Source organism: Drosophila serrata, unplaced genomic scaffold, assembly GCF_035046125.1.
Source record: "Drosophila serrata isolate PLE 108 unplaced genomic scaffold, ASM3504612v1 contig_184, whole genome shotgun sequence".
NCBI lineage: Eukaryota > Metazoa > Arthropoda > Insecta > Diptera > Drosophilidae > Drosophila > Drosophila serrata.
Window position 1 is genome coordinate 5,176,336 of NW_028257082.1, and position 23,408 is coordinate 5,199,743.

Consider the following 23,408-nt stretch of genomic DNA (forward strand, 5'->3'; position numbering starts at 1 on the left):
CGAAGAAATCGAGAGAGATTAGATGTGGATTGGGTGATTAGTAATAAGATAATAAATGTACAAGAGTTGGTATTTTTAAATTATGAAAGAATATGTCTCTTAACTGCAATAGGAATACTACATTTGAATCCAGAAATGTTCGTTAAATCGATTACTTAAATATTTATTTTATTATCTAGTTTTAATATTGATCACTAATTTATTTCTTTGTTCTCTGAGTTGTTTATAAATCCTTTCATTTTATTCCTTATATATTTCCCCGTAATTGTGCATTTGTCAATAATTTCTCTCCCTGTATCTGTATCCGTATCTGTATCTGCAGCTTTTCTTGGGGGAGATTTGTAGCTGGGACACCTGCAGCATTTGAGGGCCGTTTGCTGCTGTGGCAGAGAAAGACTTTTTTATGCTAAATACCATCGCAGTTTATATTGATGATGCTCCGATCCGAAACACAATGCCACACAACCTGGGTGCAACCTCTCCTCCCCAGATACATACATATATGCATGTGCTAAGTATATATCTCGGTCTCCGGTAGAAACAACAAAATGTGTGACAAAACACCACAAGGAATTTTAATCCCAAAATGATTGATAATCATTTGCACGAGTGGAGTTGAGAAGCGCAGGAGAGAAAAAGCTTTATCACGTTCCATTTGCCTAGGTGTAAAGTCCATGGGGTATTATCAGCACCGCCCAAAGACGTCGTCTTCATCAGCCTCTTAGCATCTCCATTTCCATTTTCATTTCCATTCCTCTCTCCAGCACAGTCGTCATCGTCTTGGGGCATCATCATCATTGTCGTTGTGGCTGAGGCTTTTGTTTGCTGCTAATGTTTGCACTTAATTCACCAGACAATGCGACACGGGAGTGGCGGTGGAAAGGGCATTTTCTTTCGGCATTTTCTTCGGGAGAAGGGGAAAACTAGGTGAGGAGCCAAGTGATGGAGCGAAAAGTCTAAATTATGTCGTTGCCGCCTGACTGTTGCATAGGAAAATGCATCATTTTGTGGAGCTTAAGCGAAGACGTTGCGCTTTTTGTGAATGGGCAAGCGAAGCACTGAGAAAAATAAGTGATCTAGTAGAATATCATATAAAATAGTTATACAAAAATTATCCCTTTTGCAACCATATTAAAAATCTAAGCAATAATAATTTTAATTATTATTTAAAGTTTTTAGAAATGAAATACTATAACATATTTATTGCTATATCTATTGCTATATCTATTTTTTGGCTATTCACATAATCAGTCTCCGGTTAACCCGACTTCTGTTTCCCATTTTCCATTCAGCAAAGTGTTTTATTTCCATACCAAATCTATTGTTAGAGGTTGACACCTTTTTTTTGGGGGGGACCGGATAATTTTCCAACACCTTAAGCTATTGAACCTGTGACACAGTTCCCTTAACGATGAGTTGAAAATGTGACAAAAGCTGATTTAAGTCATAATTTATCATGAAATGCTGGATTAGTTGCGATCAATTTTACAACAGTTATTTTTAACACGTATACGTACACGTTGCGTATACGCAACGTTGGTGACAATGACAATGCCAGGCAGCAGGTTGTATCCAAGTCCCAGGGACTAATGTTTAAATTTATTGACTATCAAATGGTGTGTATGCATTGTGTGTGTGCTGCTGCTGGTGCTGCTGTGCCTACTGCATTAGTTTGTGCCACTTTCGAATGGATAAGTGCTGGGGAGTGGGGACTATGACACTGAGGTGGGGATACTCTGCAGGAACTTTAATGGTTTAAGTTTGAACTATTAAAATTTCAATGTTTAATTTGTATTAAAATTCTACATAAAGTTCTGAACTTAGTTATATATACTTTCATACAAGTCCATAAACTTGGTATTAAAATACACTTTGTTTATTAGAAATCCCAAGTTTTCCGTTCTTCAAACTATCTATGCTTCTTATTTATGAAAGAAATTCTTCTTGAACTAATCTGAGATGGTAAAATATATAAATACTCTAAAGCCGAGACGAATGCCTGAGTATCTCGAGCTGTTTCTGGGGTACCATCGGCACTTTTCGCGTCCGAAAAAGAGGACGTCTTGGCCTACAGCACGCCTTTTCGACAAATCAACCACGCCCAAAAGCCATGGCAAAAGTTGGCTCTCGCTTAAGTGTTTGTAATTGTTATTGCACAAAAAACTCGTTCTTTCACTTTGGCCTGCAAGCGCGAACTTCATGGCTACACCTACCCAGAAAGTCTACCCAGAAAGCCAAAAAAATTCAGGATTTCAGCCGGCGGATGATGATGATCATCTCCGCGAGCCCCAAGTTGGTACCAGGTTCTAGCTGTAAATAAAGTTTTGGCAATGCGCAGCCGCGCCCCCAGAGAAAAGACCACCTAATGAAAAGCGGACTTTTCAGCTTTTCTGGGTGCAGTGTGTGTAGTGCGTGTGTGTGTGTGTCGATTTCGATATTAAGAAATTACAAGCAACGGCTGCTTGCCCCACGCATTATGCGGAAATTAATTTGCGCGTTCAGCAAATTTAATTCAATTTTTTAACAGCTCCGGACGCTGCAACACGACCAACACGCCCCGAAACGAAAGTTGACCCACTCGTGGAATCTTTTGGGCTTGGTTTTGCACTAAGAAAAAAGTTCTGCAAATATTTAAAACGTTTTTAAAACAGCATTTCTATTTAATGCAAATTTAAAGGTTATTTTTTTATACTCTTTCAGGGTTCTTTAATATTAGTAAGAAGCTTGTTATGATGTGAAACAGTCTTTTCCGACCCTATAAAGTATGTATATTTTTGATCAGCATCGACAGTGGAATCGAACTAGGCATCCCAAAAAATTTACCAATTTTTTTTTAAATTTTCAAAGGGGTTACATCTTTAAAACAAAACAAATATTTATAAAAATTGATGCAAAAAACTCAAAATTGTAAGCTTATTTATGATCAATTTCCTCTTCATTCCTATATTTCAATTGAAAACTGTAGGAGTATATAAACATTAGTATTCCAAACCTACTTTCTTGTCTTGTTTTAAGAAAATTTAGTTATTATTTTGTGTTATAAATAAAGCACCTTTGGCACTCTTTCTTTGAGTGTGTACGTGGTCCTAAATCGCCAAGAGTACGAATTAAGACATAATAAAGCTGTCCTGCGGTCGAGGCCTCTTTCTGGCCCATCCGTCAAGATCGGGGCGTGTAATTCACTCCGAACTCTGGAGCTTCGAGCGAACACCTTCGCCTTTGCCTTTGCCTTTGCCTTCGACTGACGAGAGTCGACTTGACAAGACGTTTTTGGCTTAAACGCTCTTTTGGGGGGTAATTTCTTCTTTTATTTTTTGGCAAAGGCAGTGAGGTCTTTGCACTCGCTTCCAGTATGTTATATTGGGAACGGGAGTGAGTGGCTGTGGTGGCCGCTTGACAAACGAGTGTCATTTATCAAAATGTGACACTATTTGCGCCAAGTCATGTGTTAACTGCACTTTATTTTATTGTTATATCCCGTGTGGGTTGGCCCCTCAAGGAGGTGGAACGATATCCTCCGACACCAAAGGCTCCCTCACAGTCGGTTCCTCAAGTGCTCTCATAAAAAATATATCATAATTGAGGGTTATACTTGGGCCGTTGTTTTCTTTTCGCCTTTTTCGGGGGAGACTAAGCCAAGAAGTATAGGGATGGAATTGGCCACCAGGATGAGGAATGGCCAGATTGAGATATGAGATGAGCGTGTGAGTGAGAAAAGTGCCAAGGGGCATGTGGCTCTTCTCTGATTCCCAAAAAACAGATTTCGGGATAAAGATTTTTCATAAATTTATGTACCGTTTTGCAGGACATGTGATTTCCGATTCATTATATTAATCAAAGTTGTCCCGGGAAAGTTAAACTTGGAGAATTATAAACTTTGGCTGTCAAATCGAGGGCTGTCAACTTTAAGTAGGTTAAAAGCATCTCGAGGGAAGGATACTCTAACTATACAGTCTTTATCTAACTATTTACAAAAAGATGTATATATTTTAAACTTTTTTTCCCATTTTTATTATTTCCATTTCAAAATCCTTTCCAAAAATATTCCTAAAAATACTCTACGGTGCACCTTGGTGGTATCAAAAGTAAATTGAGGAATTTTGCGTGGCTTTATCCTCTGCCTAAAAGAAGTAATTTTTTCCTTTCCAATTTGTGGCTTTTTTGGGCGCGTCCGGCATTTAATGCCAATACTATAAACATTATCATTATGCGGCCCGTACAAGACCGCAGTTATACATTTTGCGCGTCCGCCGCGCTTAAATGTTATTTTTACCAAAAGCTAAGAAAAAATCTTGGACAAAAAAAGCGCAGCGCTGAGTAGCGAAGAGAAAACTCAAAAACCAAAGGCCGAAAAGTAATTTCTTGCACGACATTAATTTCTTTTAAATTACGCATAATTGAAGTACGGGCACTCGAATTTGATCGATGGCCGAATCGAGTCCCGGAGTGCTCCAAGTGCTGCGATCGAAACTCGTTTCCCGCCGCACCTCCTCGTTGTGATCGGAGGGAAATTACAAAAAATATTGCTCTGCCATAATAATTTAATTTCAGTTTTTTTCTCTCTCTTCTTTAGTTGTGCGTTTTTTACCATACGAGGCCGGGTTCTTGGGAGAAGCAGGTCGGCAGCGACATTGACATTCGAATTAGACACCTGACAGCAGAATATCAAAGTCACTCGACGACGACGACGACGACGACTTCGTCTACTGCCCATTGAAGCCTTGGATTTGAAATTTGATTTTATTTCTATTCAGTTTGTGCCCCGGGTCTTTGTGCTCCGTGGGCTGACCTGTCAGTCAGTATGAAATTTCATATTGTTAGGGGGTATTTAGTTTTTATTTGGGCACGATAATCGGATTTTTTATTACATCAGTTTAGTGTCACATTAGCGATGTGTCAGGCTGCTTTGCGGGGGCAACAGATTTGTATATCCCATTCCCAATTCAATTTTTTTGGGTCTTACGATATATTTTATAGCTCACAACGAGATCCCGATTCAAGCCGATCCTGATCTCCATCTGCATCTGAACTCTGCCTGCCTGCAGCTCTTTGCCACACGTACGCAGGCGCAGAGACTCCATGGAATCACATAAAATCTTTCGGCGAAACTCACAGAACTTATGAATTTCTTAATTTTGTTTTCCCCCGCAGAAGGAGTTGCCCTGATATTTTTTATGGCATTTCGCTTGGCGGAGAGATGCTATCAGTTGGTTTTTGTTTCAGGTTTCGGTTCGGTCTTTAAAATGTCTCGAATTCGAATCCAGTGGTCGATTCACTGGCATGAATCATAAGCCAGTTAAATGCGAATTCCTAAATGTTTTTGCTTACCTTACTTACCTGGAAGGGCCTGACACTTGTAACCTAATTTAATTTCGCAAAAACAACAATTATCAGCACGAGAAATCAGTTGGGAATTGTAAGTGACACTATATCCTATCGTTAGATGTCACAACTTTAGTAAATAAATTAATCATGAAGGTCCGTTTCTGTTTCTGTAACTTGCGAATGAACTGCATTATAGGTGGATTCTGGCTCTTGATATATTATAGCATCTTGTCTTATCTAATGTTTTATGAGATTGATAATAGTGAATTGATTTTACATAAGGATACACGAGGACATGTTACATATACGAATAATAATACGGGATTCTGGGTGCTGGGAATATGCTTTATATTAATGGTCTTGGACTCTTTGTCTCTGATATTTGGTACCATTATGGTAGATATATGTGGTACTTACAATAAACCAATTTAAACCTTTTCTCCTTAGAGACGCATTCCTCTTATTATCATATTTCTAGTGTGCCAGATCATTCCAATGGCTATAGAATTCTTCTACTTACTGGTAGCCCTTATGTATGGCATTGCAACTGAATTTGTTTTTATATATCTCCTACCCTTTCGTGAGTACCTTTAGATATTTGTTTAATCTTAACTAATTCCATAGTATATTTTGTCAGTTTATGTTATTTACATTGATGTAGTGTCTTGCTTTTATTGCCGTGAAATAAGAAAAGAAAAGAAACGACTATCGGACCCCATAGATGTTGAGTATTGAAGTTTGCACTTTCGTTTCTCAAATTGCTAGTTAAATATATATTTCAAGTAAGCTTCCAACTAATTTATTTATTTATACATTTTATAAGAGACTAAAATCACATACCACTTTTTCCGGTAGAACTCACAGCAAACAGCGATAAGGTTGGTTGACTTGAGAGCAGGGAAACCTGTCAAGAAATAAAAACAAAAATGATTTATCATAATGGTAGTTGGACCCGGAGACGGGGCCTGAATTGGAATTGAAATGGGAATGGGAGTTGGACTGAAGATGACGATGGCGATGCCGAGATGGAGCCTGAGCTCCCAGCGGTGTTGCCTAAATGGGCGATAACGGCCAAAAAGATCAAGACCACAAGAGCAAGAGACCTGGGCGACGGCTGATGGCGACGAGCGCAGAGATATCGGGCCAGAGCGGCGGTGCGTCTGGGGATGTCAACTCTTCATATAAAAATTAACGAAATATAAATTAAAAAATATGCCCAACCTCATTCGGTCTCTGGGCGATGAAATAAAAACCAGAAAAAATCTCGTTCTTGCTCCCCTGCCTCCCGCTGGCGATTTACGAGCATAGCTCTGGGTATGTCCCTTCTGGTTTCGAGTTACGCCTGCGCGACATTGTTGCCTTCCAAAAAAAAGAGGGAAACGAAAGAAAAAAGAAAGATTTTTCTGAATTATGAATTGGCCCCCTTATCGGGGGAATGCATCGCCGCATTTAAGACTTTATCTATGGCTCGCTGCGTTTTTATCTAATGGAGGCAGCTTCTACCCATTGATTGGATCCCATTTGGGGCTCCGGTTTCATGCCTGACTTATGACAGGGTCGTATCCTCGGCCTGATAGCTTCATAAGCCCCCGATAAGGCCGAATCCGAGAGCGCTAATTGCTAGCAAAAAGTCCAGGCGCCAGCGGAACCAAGGGATTGGCCCCAAAACTCAGGCGCGGCTCAGGTGCCGGTGCCATATCACCTGCGTGTTATCGCCAGACAAATGCATTTTGCAAATTATTAACATATGTGCCGGCTGTTACACGACCGACCGGGCCAACACCAACCAGCAGCAGCAGCAGCAGTCGAAGCAGCAGCTACAAGCATGTGCAGATACAGATACATTTGTATCTGACGCCAGAGTGTAGGAAGCCGGCTCGGGACTTTTGCTGGCTGCTGTGGCCGCGGCTAATTGATGTCTGTGCACAAAACTTGATTTATTTCTATTAATAAAGCCCCCATGCAAACGGTGCAAGTATCGACTGTACGGTCAGATACAGATACATTTTCAGCTGCCTTATTTGGATGCCCGAAATGACCCAATGGGAAATAGAAGTAATACAATTAACATATTAAAACCTATATATAGTTGTAGAAAAAAGAACTTATGGGTCATAAAAGATTCCCATTACATGTTGAGATAGTCAGATATACATTTCTAATACTTGATTTGCTTAAGCTTACATTTCCAACAGGGTTTAAAGAAGCCGCGTCAATAAATTGCTTGTTTAGCCACAATTACACACATGAACAGCCGCCGAAAATGGCCTAAAAATAATCTAGTGTAACTTGTTGCCACCGCTGTTGTTGTTGCCGATGGAAATCGCATAAAAAAACTCGGTTGCATAAATTTTAACACCGATTTTAATCGAGCTGTATTGTCGAGGCGGCACACAGACAACCCATTGATTCCCGCCGATATTCCGATATTCCGGCCAAGCCCCAACACTTTATGGACAGCTTTTTAGGCGGTAATTACTCGGCCGGCAGCAGTTCCGGTGTCTCGCTCTCGGCTCGCCAACAAATGCAAGCTATAATTTTGTTATAAATTATTGATGTGTCAAATCAAATTCTCGGCCCGATTTCAGTGCAATGAAGTTGAACGCAAGATTTATGGCCAGCAATTTGAGTTATTACATTGGGAGCGAATGAGAGAGAGATTTTGAAATGTGGTAGGTGAACATTGAGGGCTAACATGGTTTGTAAATATTATTTAATGAAAATTAAACTTGAGATATATTTACATATACCATTCAAGGGTTTATAATTTCAGTCAGAAGCTTGCAAAACAGTGAAGGAATCATTCCTGACCCCATAAATCGTATATATTCTTGATCAGCATCGACAAGGGAATCGAACTAGATATCTCAGAAAGAAAAATAAAATTTTCAACTTTTTCAAAAATTTTTTAAGGGGTTACATCGTTAAAATTTTTAAAAATTGACAAAAATGTACAATTTTTAAATATTTAAATTGAGTATGCAGATTTATTAACCTATTAAAAAATAACATACGGCAGCTAACCGAATTGAAATTAATGAATTTTTAGCTTAGCTATGAGTTTTTTAAACTTTGATTTATCGAAACAAATCGTCATGTTAAAATATCGATAAATATTGATTTAGGGAATGTGAATATCTTATGGCTAATTTCCAATTCGATCCTATTACTCAATTCAATTGAGTCAATTGCAAACAGCAAGGGAATTGGGAGCTTGGTAATGATTACTTTGGTATGAAATAGGACCCTTTGTATAAATATTGATGCTTAAAAGGGAAACGGAAATAAATCAAGCTCAGAAGTGTTGGTAACTATAACCTTAAACATCTATTCTAAAAAGTACTTAAGTCACCTTGAATTGTATGGTTCTTAATTTGATAAGAACACATGAATTCTGTGATTGAGCTTTTATTGTAAAATTCAATTTCTTCTTTCTTCCTAAATGAAAAATTACCATGGGGTTAAGTCTAGAGTTCAATCTTAATTCTTTAGTTATATTAACTTTTAAATTGTTCGCTGCTGTTCGAGTACTCCTCCAACGAACCTCGCGGGGCAGACACAAAAATATTTCCAGATGAGGAAAGACTTGGGCTCCGGCAAGACAGATTACGAGTACGAGCACGGCGTCTCGGGGGGAATGGCGGACATGTACAACACTTTGCTCAACAAGGCGATACGGAAAATACGCAGCGCTTTTCCCTGTTTCGCGGGCATGCAATTTTCGGCCGAGTTACCGCATGTTTTTCGTCTGAGAGCCTTTTATTTTTTGTTTTAGCTCTGGCTTTGGTCGAGTGTATTTCCACTTCCCCCTTGACATAACTGGAGCGCTTTTTGGGGGCCCAAAGAGCCGGGCGTATGCAAAGCGCTCAACCTGATTTGGCAGTTCCGCGACTCTTGGGCTAACAAAATGCTGCCGCTTGCTTGTCTCGGCCATTTGCATTTCGATCTTGTGGCGGCTAACTGGCCTGGCTTGGCCCAAAACAAATCCGTATCGTAATAAAAGTTTCGCTGCACAAAATTACAAGCACCAGGAAGGCGGGGGAGGACATGTGGATGCGGACTTGGACATGGACATGGGCTCAGTGTGTACCAGAAGGCACTGCCAATCCGCATTTGAACCACATTAGAGTTGGACTTTCACTTTTTTCGGCCGCATAAATGGCCATTTGGGCATTTTAGCCCGCCCGACTGCGCTTTAAATTTATGTTGATTGGCCGACTTGGCTTTTTGGTTAAATGTTTGTTAAATTGTTTTTCCGCCGAAATGACATGTTTTGACAAATGGGGCGGCTGCCACAAATAGCATTTTGCCATTAAGCAGCACAGTACTTGTTGATTGCTCATTTAAATTCTCTGTGAAATTCTTGTTAAGCGAAGAAACTAAATGTTCTAACCTTTTAATAGCAAATTTATATTGCAAAACAAATAAGATTGCAAGGAATACAGGTCTATAAAACTCATTAAATGAATTGAATATGACATGCTCATATTAATATTATCAAAAACAATCATTTCTAATGAAATATATTAGGAATATTTCCCTCTGTGCTGCAAATCTACTTCTCAGAATACTTGGTAATAAATCCAGGGATAAAGTTTCGGTTTTTTATGCCTCTGTTTTGGGTCATAAAACATCGGGAGCCATCGAATCCTTTGACAATGCCGAGAGTCGAGAGTCGAGAGCCGAGAGCCGAGAGTATCGTCCCACAAATAAATACTAATAAACTATAGGGAGCCGGACACGAGAGTTTGGTGATTGGCCTGTTAGGCCATCCTTCCTTTCGCGTACTACATAAATTTCAATATTTATGGCGAAATTTTTTCCCCTCTGTGTCGCAACAGCAACACATGGCCAAGATAAACATCCCAGTGGCCGAAAAAAATAAAAAAAAAGAAAGAGGCAAGAAAAGGCATAAGGGAAAACGGCAGCCGGAATTGCGATACGGATTTGTGGGCGTTTGACAAGCAGCCCGCCGCCGATGGGCGTAACCCAAATAGAGGCGTTGACGCTTGGCGACCGTTCCAGCAAAGTATCTTCTGGCTTCTGGGTAACCCAGGTCCTCTGGATGGGATCAGGGAAGGGAACCAGAGCAGAGCATCGTCGTAAATCGCTGCGACATAAATTCAGTGCACTTTTTGACATTGCGCCTGCCTGCGTGGAGGATTCGGCATACCGCTCGCCTACCTGGCGCACCTGACACAAATTTTCCCAGCTCTTGCTGCCGCTGGTTTTTCGCGCTAATCTCTGTAAACAAATCACTGACGTCCTGCCATGTCCTTGGGGACGTGTTGGTTTAATTGCTGCCAGACGTCGCAATTTATGAGCATCAATAAAGTGTCAACTTTTGTGTGTGCACGCTGCTCTCGCTCCCCTCTGTCAAAGCGGGAAAATGGTCAGAATAAATGCGCTTCTGGCTGTAAATCATCTTGGCGCGGCTTTCCAGGAAACCTAGCATGTCCCTCTCGCTCCCTGGGAATCCGCAATACGGATTCCAGAAGCCAGTATCCAGAATATCCAGAATATCCGATGGTTAACTCGGCCAAGACACGCTAGCCGGGCCAAGACCGAGAGTTTGCCAGCCAGTTTTTGGCATTTGCATTTCAATTGAAGCGAGTAATTAATGTATCGCATATCTGTAGAATTTTAATTGCCAAGTCAATGCACTCCTCTTTGCCTCAGAGCCCACAGAGATCAGATGCTCCATCGGGCCACAGTGCAGTGTACTGGCCAAGAGCGGAGCACGAACCTTTTGTTTCGGCCCAATGCCAATGGGTACACGGAAACATAATTCTGGGGGTTTGTTGTGCTATCAAAATATTATTAAATATTTGATAAAATCATATTAATTTAGGAAACACAAGATAACTTGTAAGAGAAAGATTCAGGTATAACTGCATCCTTTTAAAGGTCTGAAAATTGCCTTTGAAAAATGTATAAAAAATATTTCAAAATATTTAAACATCTGCTGTTATTTTGACTTTTGAAAATGAGACTCAAACTTTTCCCTCAGTGCTGTGGTGGTGCAGAAATTCCAGGCTGTATGTAAGAGTCGCGCGTGTGGCCCCGTCACGTACCGCTCTGCTAAGCCTCGCAATGCCAGCTGCCGCACAGAAGACTCTCGACAATTAAAATATGAAAGGGTTTCTCGTCGGGCAGCCAGCCTCAATTCTTGTCCGGTAATCTAACATAACCGCAGAGCAGCAGCCCCCGTCGAACTGGCCCAAAATCCTCGTCATAAATAGCATGGTGGCCAAAGCCCCTCGATTTTCCAACTGCATTGCATACAACATATTTGTGAAAAGCGACGCTACGCGATGGGTGGAAAATGGGAATTGGAAAACAAACGCTGCCAGAGTTGCTGCACGTGATGATTGCATCATTGTGTCAGCTTAGTACGTGCTCTGCTACGGTCTTGTCACATAAAAAATGACACACAGTTCCCGGTTACATGGAGTTCTATTGGCTTTACCCATCTGAAAACCAACCTATTTTCTTCCCCCCTATCTGCCCATTAGAAACCAAAGCGGAATATATGTGATTTCTGCATTTTGGCCAGATGTTTTGCAAAATTTGTAAAAAAACAAAACAAGAAAACAAGAAAATCAAGAACTACATGTTTATCCAACACGTGGTGAGGTCTATTCCTGGGATGGAGATTTCCTAAACAATGAACATGACACTTGCAACTGGGGATGGCTTGGACAAAGGGAATATAATCGGATGTTGGAGGATTTGTGGGTTAATTTGCAGGGGAAGTGGCTTAGAGTTTTACAAAACCATTTTTCATAGAGGAAGAAATTATATAGGAATAAAGGAATGAGAGCAGAAACCTTTAGTGAGTTGTTAAAATTTAATTAAGTCTCTTTAAATAGGAATTTAGTAATGATGGATTTTGATTAGCTTAATTTGATTTTAAAGGAAATTTAAGTATTATTTCACTGCAACATTTTTAATAAAATTAAGAAAGAATAAATGCTTAAGCCGCCTCAATGTCTGGTCTTTCGATATTATGACTCATAGGCCGGGAATCGTTTATGGTTACAATTCCCTCAGAAACGCTGACCGATATCCGCTTTATTGTTATGCAAAATACGGACATAGAATTCATAAAGGCCAATATTAAAAACGCATTAAACTGGGGATTCAGAGCAGACCCTGATTGTATCCCGGCCAACTTTCGCCTGCCTGTCGCACAAAGCCCGACCATTATTATATGAGGGTTTTTTTCCTCGGGATCCACAAAAGGGCAGCCGAAGAAGAAGACGAGGTTTTTTCATCTTCTTCATATAATTTATGAGAAATGCACGCATTAAACTTCATTAGATCGAAATTTAAGGCAGGGACCGCGGCATTTGGGGGCCCCATAAAAAAGCAGAACACAAAAGTATCTTTCGCTTTTTTTGTTTGCAATTAGTTCGACGGCAGCGCGCAGAAGCTGCATGGAAGAAGAAAAAGTGGAGCTGCAAGTTCATTGAGGAAGCATCGAGGAAATATCAAAGGCGGAGCAGCAGCGAAGGCGGCCACATAAATTTATTTTTAAAGAAATGCCGAAGAAATGCACCACCAACTGCGTCATTGTTGGCGGTTGCATTTGTCAAGGAGGGATCCGCCGTCGATCCACTTGCTCCCAGCATGAGCTTCCCCTCTCTCTCGACTCAAATTGAAATTAAAATATTTTGGTAGTTTATGTGCTGCTGGAAGCTGGGAAAACTGGGAAAACTGGGAAATGGGGAACACCCACCAACCTCTAGGAGAGGTGTTGCCGCCGTTGGCAGCCATGTGTAAACATTTGGTCGCTCTGTCAAAACTAATTTAGCTGCCGTTTTAGGGGTTACCTCTTCCTTCCTTTTAGTCACACATAGAGAAAGGTTTTTTTATACATTTTAAATCGAGCTTTATATTATAACTCTGCTTATTTTCAGACTCAAAAAAGTGACATACTTATCAGAAAGTATCTTTCATAACAATTTCCCTTTTTTGTTTACCTTTTCGCTTTGTTTAATTCCCATTTGTAATATTATTTTTCTGCGGTGCAGCGTGGGCCTTGGAGCAAGTGCTGTCCATGTGCGTGATCTTGGCAAGCGCTGCTCCTCCGCTTCACACTTGGCGGCGTGAAGTGTTGAAAGTGTCGTAAATTTCATTGCCATATGCGGGGATCCCAAGCTGGAAGCCTGCCCCCTCTTCAGTTTTGTGGCCGCATGTGGAGGGCCCTTGGGGCAGCAGCACTCGCCACTATATGCAAATGGCACCTAGGAGGCGGTCAGCCTTCGGAGTTAGCTTCCTCCTCCTCCAGAGCTGTGCCACGTTCCGTTCGATTTTTCACGCTACCTAAACACGCGTTCGCTGTGTGTTTGCTGCGACCTTGACCAATGCGCGGCGTGAAGTGAGCCATGAAAATCAATTGAGAAAATTCGTACATTTTTGGGTAAGTTTGTCACCCAACGGAGGACCTCCTGGGCGGCGTGTGTCGCGACAGGCAAATGAGTTTGGCTCTTTCCCTATCCCAAAAGGAAAAATCCCACGATAACCTTCGATTTGTCATGCCGACGTCTTGGCTTAGCCGGAAACTGGCTACTCCTTCCTTGAAAGGTCGTAAATCAGGAGAGGTGGCTGCCAGCGGCACGTGCTCGCAGTATTTTTGCCGAACCCTTGCAGCTTCTAACTTGTACCTTGGTACCTGTTGTTGCCACGGCAACAAGTGTAAAACTAGCAGCCATTTTGCCCTTCCCCAAAGGAAAGCCACAAGCCACATGGGGAAGCCAGCCTTGGAGCTCTGGGAAAGTGCAGCGTGGAGCACTGCATCCATCGCGTAAATTGTGGCAGACACTTAAGAGCCGAGACAAGATTAAATGCTAAATTACGTTAAGGCGGCGCGCAGATAAGACTGCAGCGGAACCCTTGCCCCCTTTGGATCGGGGAGATCCGGGGATCCGGGGATCCGGAGTGCAGCAGAGCAGGAGTGCCGAGGTCCCGTGTTCTCGGGCCAAGGTGATAATGATAAGGAAATGAAATCGCGTTAAGTTCGCCAGCGACGCAGAATGGGATGCGGCACTATCTGAACGCGTATAAAGTACGAAAACTGATGCGTGGCATAAATTATCAAGGGGCACAGTGGGGCAAAGTTGGGGATATTTGGGAACAAAATCAACTGCGTGAGTTTAACATTTAAGGAATCATAGATGGACAAATATAAAATATTCAAGAACTTAAAATACAGATTAAAAGGAAGCTTAAACATATATTGTTTTTGAAATCCTTCTACCTATCAAAGGGAATTAATGCACTTATGTATGTAAATCTAAGAGGTTTATAATATTTAAAGCTAAAACATCATTGTTCACAATTTAAATAAGACACAGACTAGACTCATGTCATAAACAGATAACTCTAAAGGCTTTGGCAATAGTTCTAAAAGGATGATTTACGACTGAACTCAATAGTAATAAACCTTATCAAGGATCTTGAAAGACTCTAATGTTTTTTTCTGGAATTTTTCGGCATATATCTATGCATTTTCCCCACTGCTCATCAACATTTTAGCATTCTGCTATCTGGGCGATGCTCGCCTGTGTGCATGCCTGTAGTAATGCACTTGAAACAAAATCACAGTCGGCATCACTATCAACATCATGCTGCGAGATGTTTCGTCCCCTTCACTTGCCCTACCTGCCACACAGAGAGAAATTTTGATATAATATTTTGTGTAATTTAAGATATAAGGCTTGCCAAAAGAGGCAAAAACATCGTCGAAAATACCTGTTTAAGAACTTGAAATACTTTTTAATGTTGAATCTACAATCTACAAAACTCTACCAATTTACTCTCAGTGCATCTGACTTGTCTAACTGCCTGACCCAAGACTACTCTTCTGATAAGCGAAATTGATTTTCGCAATTATTTTTAGCATAGCTCGGAAAATGCTTGGAAAATGTGTCAAATGACGACGACCTCATAATTTTATGATTAGTTGAAGTGCTCGTTAGTGGGCAGAGAGTGAGCGTCCTCCTTCGCCGGTCTCCGCCCCCCATTGGCCATCTCCGGGTGAAGACTCCATCTCCATCTCCTGCAGCATCTCACCGGCAACAACTCGATTGTCGGCAACATCATCGGCGGCGGCATCAGCAACACGTACGCACACTTCTCTCACACACAAGATGCAGTTGGACTCTCGTCTGGAGCCAAAAAGACCGCCGAGCCGACTTTTGCCGTGATAAATTGCAATGATAGCAAAAGTACTTGACTGTTGCCGGCAGCCCCAGCCCCATTCCCCTGCTCCAGCCTGTGCCTTTGCCTTTGCCAAAATAAAAAATAAAACGAAACATTTTTTGGCAGACGTGTCCCCGGCGCAGAAAGCTGAAATTAACCGACGGCAACATCGCGAGAACGCTTCGTGTTGCATGTAAGCCAGTCAGTCAGCGCGGTCGAAAGATGATATATCCGAAAATTCCATATAATGACTGCCGGCTGGCTGCAGCAATAACGGCAAGTACAAGTACAAGTACAAGTACAAGTACTGGTACAGGCACAGGTACTGGTAAGCATTAGAAGCCAAAGACCCAGACATGGGAACTATTTTCACGCTCAGTTGCAATCTGTCAATGCCGTTCGCCACACCGAGTCATGGCAGCAACAGGCACGACACCTTTTTGTGGCCTGTTGCAAGTTGCTGGTGTTGGTTTTGCTGTTGCAAGTTGCTGGTGTTGCTGCAACGCCCCGGCACGCTGGCCAGCCACGGAGAGCAGCTAGCCAGCCAGCCAGCCAGGCGCGCTGATATATCAAAGCCAAGCCATCATCATCTTATTAAAGAGTGCCAACTTAATTTGCTTCTCCATGTTGCCAGACAAGTTGTTGCCGTTGCCGTTGCCGGATGAAGCAGGATGCTGTGGCACAGTGTTGCAGCGGTGGTGTGTTGCCGGTCAAGGTGTTGCTGAGGGGCGTTGCTGCAGACAGTTAGAAATGGGAAAGACAAGTCCAGATCCAATAAGCCGAAGCTTTAATATCCTTGCCAGACTTTAATAGTACTTAAAGATATTAAAGTATCTTTATTTCAGGGAGTGAAGAAATGTTGTTGCGTTTCTATGGATACTTTTTGAAATGTTGCTAAAATTCTTTGGATAACTATTCAAACTTTAATAAGATAGTATTTTTCTAGAAAATGATGTAGAAGTATCATGGTATTTTTCAGTAAAGATACAACATTAATTAAAGGTATATATCACTTCTAAAAGACTTTCTATACATTTTTAATTATTATAAAAATTTATCAATAGATGTTTTATTAATTTGGCTATCTCAGATAACATACATGAAGAGGTTTTCCATGTGCGTGTGCCATACAGAATTTAAGGGGATAGAAATTCCTTGAATCTGATCTCGGGTCGATTCTGGACTCTCCAGCGGTTCTTTGGGGCCACGACACTCCACCCACCCACCGGCGGCTCACTCAACACCTTTTGGGCTGCCGCGGCTCAAAGCTATAATTAATAGATTATCATCGACAACATTTTAAATTCGCATTAAACTTGCCAGCGCGCCAAATTGCAGCGCCAAAGTGGAAAATGGCAAACTATTTTCTAGCAATTTTTCCACTGACTTCGTTATGTTGCCCATATTTTTCTTTCTGCCCCCTCCGCCTCCGCCTCCGCATCTGCCTTTCCATTTTCCAGCTCAGCATTATTCTTTTGACTGCTGTTCGCTTTGGTCACATACGCGGAAGTGATTTTTCCACTCCAATGACGTCGTCATCCTCGAAGTTGCCGTTGCCGTTGCCGGGGCAGGCAATGTTGCAGCCTCTGTCGCTATGTTGTTGCAACAGGTTGTTCTTGGGGGTGATGTTGCCTCACGTGCTGCTCGACCCGGCCAACTGCAATAACAATATCTACCTTTTGGTAATCCCCTTGCTGCAGTTGCCTATTGATCGACAAGATCGATGGGCACTGAGAGAAAATATGGTGCTGTGCTATTACTACTATTTACATTGAGATTTCAAACAAGAATATTGAAGAGATATACTTAAATCCATTCAATAAGGTTGGGCAAGTTCTAGGAAGAAGTACTTGAAATATTTTGCTGAAAATGAACCTGAAACACCCATAAATATCTTAGAAATTCATCTTAATTAATCCAATATTTCCCAGTGTACTCTTGTTGCTGTTCCTGGCTAGTTAGTTAGTGGGCTTTGATTGCACAAAATGTTCTTTTGTGGCAACGCCCTTGGAACGAATTCCGTTTTAGTCGCGGCCGTTTATGTGTGAAAACAAACGGGAATCTCTGTCTAAAGAGGATTTCCTTCAAAAACCGATCCAAGCCAGCTTTTCCGCACGAGCTGAGCCCACTCAATATTTGCACAAGAAATTAACATGATTGGGCTCATTAAGCAGTCAACTTATTTGGCCAAGGAAATCCGTAAAAAAGCGTCTCGTGTTTAATAAGCAAATATCAACACCTCGCCGGGCTGCATAAGCATATTAAGTTTTGCGCAAAAAACGCATCTCACCGTTCGACTTTCTGTCATCTGCCTGGACACACAAAGCAATCAGCAAAGAAAACAATGCCCGCCGGATGAAGAGGATGGAGGTCATCATCTCCATGCCGATGAGTTGGGTAAATATACCCGCAGGTTTTCAAGATCAATGTTTATTTATCCAGCGTTGGGCCGAAACTGCATTATTGGCAGCATAAATTGCCGGTCAGCCGGGGAAAATATGACTGGGCCAAGACAAACAATGAGCAGCCAGCTTCGGGACACGCAATTGCAATTAATGGTAACCGAAAACCAAAGTCTAAACCGAAGACCCAAGCTGGAGGACCGATGAGACGCCATCAAGTATCAAGTGTGTGCGGAAGGCGTTGCAGCACGCACACGTGGACTTGAGACTGAAAAAAAAATAGTAGAGAACTGTCCAATAAAATTAGAAATTCTAAATTTATAAAAGGGAAATATTTCTAAACAAATCAAGACATTAGTTATAAAGAAACCCGAACGTATACATTGTCTTTTAGTTGTGATTTCGAAACATCTGCTTTTTTCCAAGTGCAACAGTCTGGAGAAGATTGAGCTGGTGTCCAAGTCGGACTTGGAGTTGGCTCAAGTGCATTGGCGACGCGCTGCGGTTGCAGTCGAAGAATTAAGACGTCAAGCGACGTCAATTGCCGCTGGACCTGCGGAAGATGTCTATGAAATATATATGAAAATAAACAACGATGGCCGTGATGACGTTGTTTCCGATGCTGATGAGTGTCACGAAGGCAAGTTCAATGGCCAAGGATGTGGCCAAACAATGGCCAGCAATTGCGTGCCACATGCAGCAACCACAACAGCAGCAGCAGCAGCAACAGCAGCAACTGCAACGCGCAACTTGCAACTTGCAACAATATGAGATGCTGATTAGGCCGCTGGTCAGCCGGGGATTCGAGTCGCAGTCTCAGTTGCAGTCACCAACACGCATGCCCATAAAAACGTTAAATGCATATTGGAAAAAATAATGATGACAGTTGCCTAACTAAGCCAGACAGTCAGGCAATCCAACAGAAAAAGCAACAATTGCACTAGCAGGCAACACACTTAACAAATTAAGATGCTAAGGCAGACAGCCAGGCTTCTATCATAATGAAGCATCAGCGACACTAATCAGCAAAAAAAGAACTGGTCTCAAATAAAAGTAAATAAAGTCATTAAAAAGTGGCAAGCAGGATTATACACAGAAACAAGATTTTGTAAACAGAATGTGTATCTTTGATAAATAAATGCAATAGCATATGATATTGGAACAACTTTCAAAGTATCTTTGAAGAGGGTACGATATTGGAAATTGGCTTAGAAAAATTGCAAACTTTTTAACTCAAAATATTACCATTTCAAGTTATTTTCGATATGAAATCAATGTTGCCTTGTTCGCTGTGTAACAACCTGAAACTTGTTAGCAGCTGACAAGCCTTCGCATTACATCAACTTTCAGCCGGGCCGAACCGTGTGTGTGGTTCTAAATCGCTGTTGTTCAGTGTAATTGAAGCTGAAATTGCCTGCACCTTATGTCACATTACGACAACGTTGACAATGCTGTTGCCGGGATGCTGAGAATTGGGTCAGTTGGGGCTCACGTCAAGGTGTTGTTGCCGTGTTGCAACTGTAGCTGTTGCAACTCCACATGCTGCTGCTGCCGCTGTTGCTGCTATGCTGACGGAGCTGTCACAGCCAAGAGACAAGCGAGTAAGCCGCATCTTAATGGCCAAAACGCATGGAGGGGAAAGTTTTGTTTTGTGCAAACAATTGCAATTGTCTCATTAGCGTGACAAGAACACAAGGCGTCTCCCACTCGATTGCCAGATGCATTTGCAGGTCGTAATTAATTTGCGTCTCGTAATGATTTCTCTACGGTGTTTCTCACACAACTCCATGGAAATTTGCATAATTGTCTCGCACGGTTCAGGGTTGCACATGCATTGCATTGCATTGCATACTGGATACTGTGGGTGGGTGAGCTGTTTTGTTTTTGGCCGGGCTAATTCCACAACTAGCCACGATTAATCAAGCGGCTAAAAACAACAAATGCGAGCATTACTCACACGGACCTCGCCCACTGGCATATATTGGCGCTATTCTGCGCAGTTTTTCGCGGCTTTTCGCAGCAATTTTTTCCCCCAACCCGACATTTTCGCAACATTTTGCATTCGCACTGTAATTGATCATGTTTGCGGCCGCCTGGTGGTATCCGTATCTAACAATTGAGCTCGTAAATTTTCCCCCGGCTGGCAAACAGGAAGTTATGGTTAGAAAATTCGCCGTCCATGTGGACATGGCCAAAATGGCCTCTTTACACTGTTTATTCGCCGAGATAATCAATTCGCTTTCCCGCAATGAATTGCCCATTAATAACCCAAATGGACTGTGTATCAAAAACTTGCAAAATCAGTTGGGCAACTGTTTGCTAGAATTATGATTTAGTCAACCGATTAAAACTCTGACAAAATCTTAAAGTAATTATAATTTTGAATTCCAACTCTGTCACTTCAGCTTACTCAATCTAAATAAAAGAATTCTTCATCTCTTAATAAATTTAATTACACGATTAAAGCAATTTCCCAAAGCTTTTCCAGTTTAAGCCTCTTTTATTAGCCAAGAATTTCCGCCTAATTGCAGTGTAATGCCTAAACGATCGTCATATTAATAGAAGCTCATAAAGGACCCATCGTTTAGCGTTGCCAACTCACCTGTCCCATTCATTTCAACTCACCTGTATTAGTATTCAAAGCCCAGGTGCTTTATGGAAAAAGGTAATAAGAGAGTGAGTGTCAGAAATGGATTTTGCATTAAGTTGCACTGAATTTAAATGAACTTTACTATGTAATTTTCGATTTTATGCCGCTTTATGCTCCATATAAAATAAATTGCAAACGGCAACCAGTTTCGCAGTGGCGCCCACCGTCAATTGCAATTGAAATTGCAACTGCAATTGCACCACTGAGCCACTTTTTTGTGCGAGATGGGAAGGCGGGGTCTCGGCCATCTGCATACGAGGCCCACATGGCATGCGTGATATATATTTTCAATTAGTTGGCAACATTTTGCGGCAAAAACTAGTTCTGTTCAAGTCGATTTTTTGCCAAGCCGCAATTAATTTTCGCTTAATTTGAATGGCTCACTTTTTCTGTTCGCTGCACTCCTCAGCACTTTTCTCTGTCCCAAAGAGAGAGATGATGCGCCACGGCGCCTGAAATGCTTTTAATACTTTTGTTTTCGCTCCCATTTCGATTGTGGCTTTGGTTTTTTCGGCTTTGGTTTCATTGAAACACCTTTGTGCTGATTTATGAACTTTCGTGCTCAGCAACAATAAATTAATATATATATATATGTATCGAGCAGCAAAAGTGAATGCAAATAATTTCAGCACTTTGACTCATTAACGCGACGGGGAGTTTTCATTAGCTTTTGGTGTGAAAAAATCGAAAAGCGTTTGCCGGCTTTACAATCTCCGGAGCCAAAAGGTGTGGCTCAGACTCTTTTTTCTTAATAATAATAATAATAATAATAATAATTACACTTTTAATGGAATGACCCAATTTCGATATAGTGCCAGAGATTACACAGTATTTATTGAGAGAGGCCGGGCTTCCTGCAAATTATGCAGCTAAGACCGCAAATAGTCGGCAGGAAATATCCATCTTGGCAATTTTTTCTACACCTTTGCCACGGCCCTAATCCAATTAAGGGATTTCACTTCTCCGCTGGGCATTGGAATTTCTGCAGATGCGAATGCCAGCACACACAAGAGATTTTCACACTCGAGTTTTTCCCCTTCCCCCCACCATAGCTTGTGGACAAAAGAAAATGTCTGCGCCCAAGCGGATTTTCATGCTCAGAGTCCGGCCATTCGTTCCACGATGTTCCAGTGTTCGACACGCATTTCGAATTGGATTTTGAGCGAGACGAAATTTTGCCCAAACCAGTTGGCCAAAAAGCGAAGGTGAACACAGCGAGCCTAATTCGGGAATTGGCAGCTGCAGTGGCCAGAACAGTGACAATTTGAGATATAAATAACTTATACTATATAATATATAAAGTGGACCAGTACAGAGTTCCGCCGACTCGTGTTTTCACAACTAATGAACTCTGATTTGATGGCCCTCGTAGGCCCAAGATTTACGCACTTTTAATGACTGTCGAGAGAGTGTATTAGCCCTATCTGCCTATCGGGCTGGCAACACATGCTGCGCTTTTGCTCAATAGTTAACCTGGTTTTACTTTTAATTAAAAGACAGCCGGCCACAACTCGCATCAAACGGCGTTAAATTTAAGTCCATAAAACCCAGCGCAACGGGTGACGAAAGGAAAGTGTTGGGTTTTTTGGATTTGGTTTGGATTTTGGTCGGGAATTGGGATTGTAACTGGGACCGCCCTGCTGGTGCTGCTGCTTATCGACAGCGATAATGTTAATGATGGCCTTTAAATAATTTTACGTTCATTGAAATGTGCCTACAAGTTAGTATGCTGCTCGTAAAACTGGGATTCGATTTTAATTTTTATGACAAGTTTTACTTTCCTCAATGGAAGTGTAAAAAGTAAGACAACTTGTGTTGTGATAAGAATCGGGCGACAAGCGAAAGCACTTTGATTTTATTTACCACAAAAGTACGATAGTGAGCCTGTGATTGAAGTTAGATAATCTCAGAGTGTTTGTGTGTGGCTGATGCAATTTGACGGCTTTATACTGAGCTCCTTTCGCCTGTTGCTATATACCTTTGTTAGAACGACCCACCTAGATTGCAGTTTTTCCACACTGCATTCCTACTCAAAAACCTCGCCCAGATCCATAGTCCCCCCTTCACCGACCGCGCTAATGTGCTGTAATCCCAAGCTAAGGCGCTTTGAAAATCAATTACAAATGTCAGTCATTGTCGTTATTGTGCCCAATACCTCAGGAGTGACAGTTTGGAGCGACAGTTTCGGTTGGGCAACTCGGCCAAGTCCCCAGACAGATGTCTGGTTTGTCTCCAAAGTAGGGATGTAAATACAAAAGAATGTATAAAATATTGAAACAACATAAAATTGGATTAAATATTGGAACTCTTTTCCTTTATTTCTTATAAATTGCTCATTTCCAATTGCATTTCCCGACTTGCATTTGTGCTTTTCTGACTTATGACTGATGGCCTGACCTTAGCCTGGCTGATGGGGGAATGACACTGGGCCACACAGGGCCAAGTTCATTTATCAACTTAAGTCATCGCTCTGACGATGACTTCCCCAATAAACAACAATTAATCAATTTGTAAATAATATTTCTGCGCCTACGCACAGATCTGGGGTATGGAAGTGGATCGGGATATAGTTTTCAGCAAAAAGAGCTGGATGCAGAGCCGCAAGAGTTCATCAATTAGGCGGCTCGCCGGCAACATGTGCGCCTGATTGGGGCAACTCCAAGAGACGGCGGCGCCAGGGCCAGTCCCAGTGCCAGTGCTATAGCTCGTTAGCTGTCCTGGACGAACGGCTCCATTTTTCATAATCTCCACACTTGCAAGCTGGCCAGTGCACTGAGCCGGCAGCGAGTCCGGAAAAACCGAATGCCAAAACTTACGACTTCCGC

General features: G+C 41.8%; 2 protein-coding genes across 3 annotated transcripts in view; one reads left to right on the top strand and one right to left on the bottom strand.

Annotated features, from left to right (window-relative positions):
- The window catches only part of LOC110181801 (dynein regulatory complex protein 8), a 308,724-nt gene that overhangs the window by 123,540 nt on the left and 161,776 nt on the right, over positions 1-23,408 (bottom strand). Inside the window, exon 1 of one of the 2 annotated variants that reach the window (XM_020949687.2) lies at positions 6,166-6,290. The exons of the other annotated variant lie outside the window; for it this stretch is intronic. The gene's annotated coding sequence lies outside the window, so the exon portion shown is untranslated. Of the gene's footprint in view, positions 1-6,165; positions 6,291-23,408 lie in introns of those variants that run through there. 2 annotated transcript variants of the gene reach the window in all.
- LOC147644379 (uncharacterized) lies at positions 5,442-6,538 on the top strand. The gene is made up of 4 exons (XM_086828343.1): positions 5,442-5,721; positions 5,773-5,905; positions 5,963-6,107; positions 6,181-6,538. Exons 1-3 carry the CDS (start codon positions 5,473-5,475, stop codon positions 6,058-6,060), a joined length of 480 nt encoding a protein of 159 aa, XP_086684469.1. The 5' UTR covers positions 5,442-5,472; the 3' UTR covers positions 6,061-6,107; positions 6,181-6,538.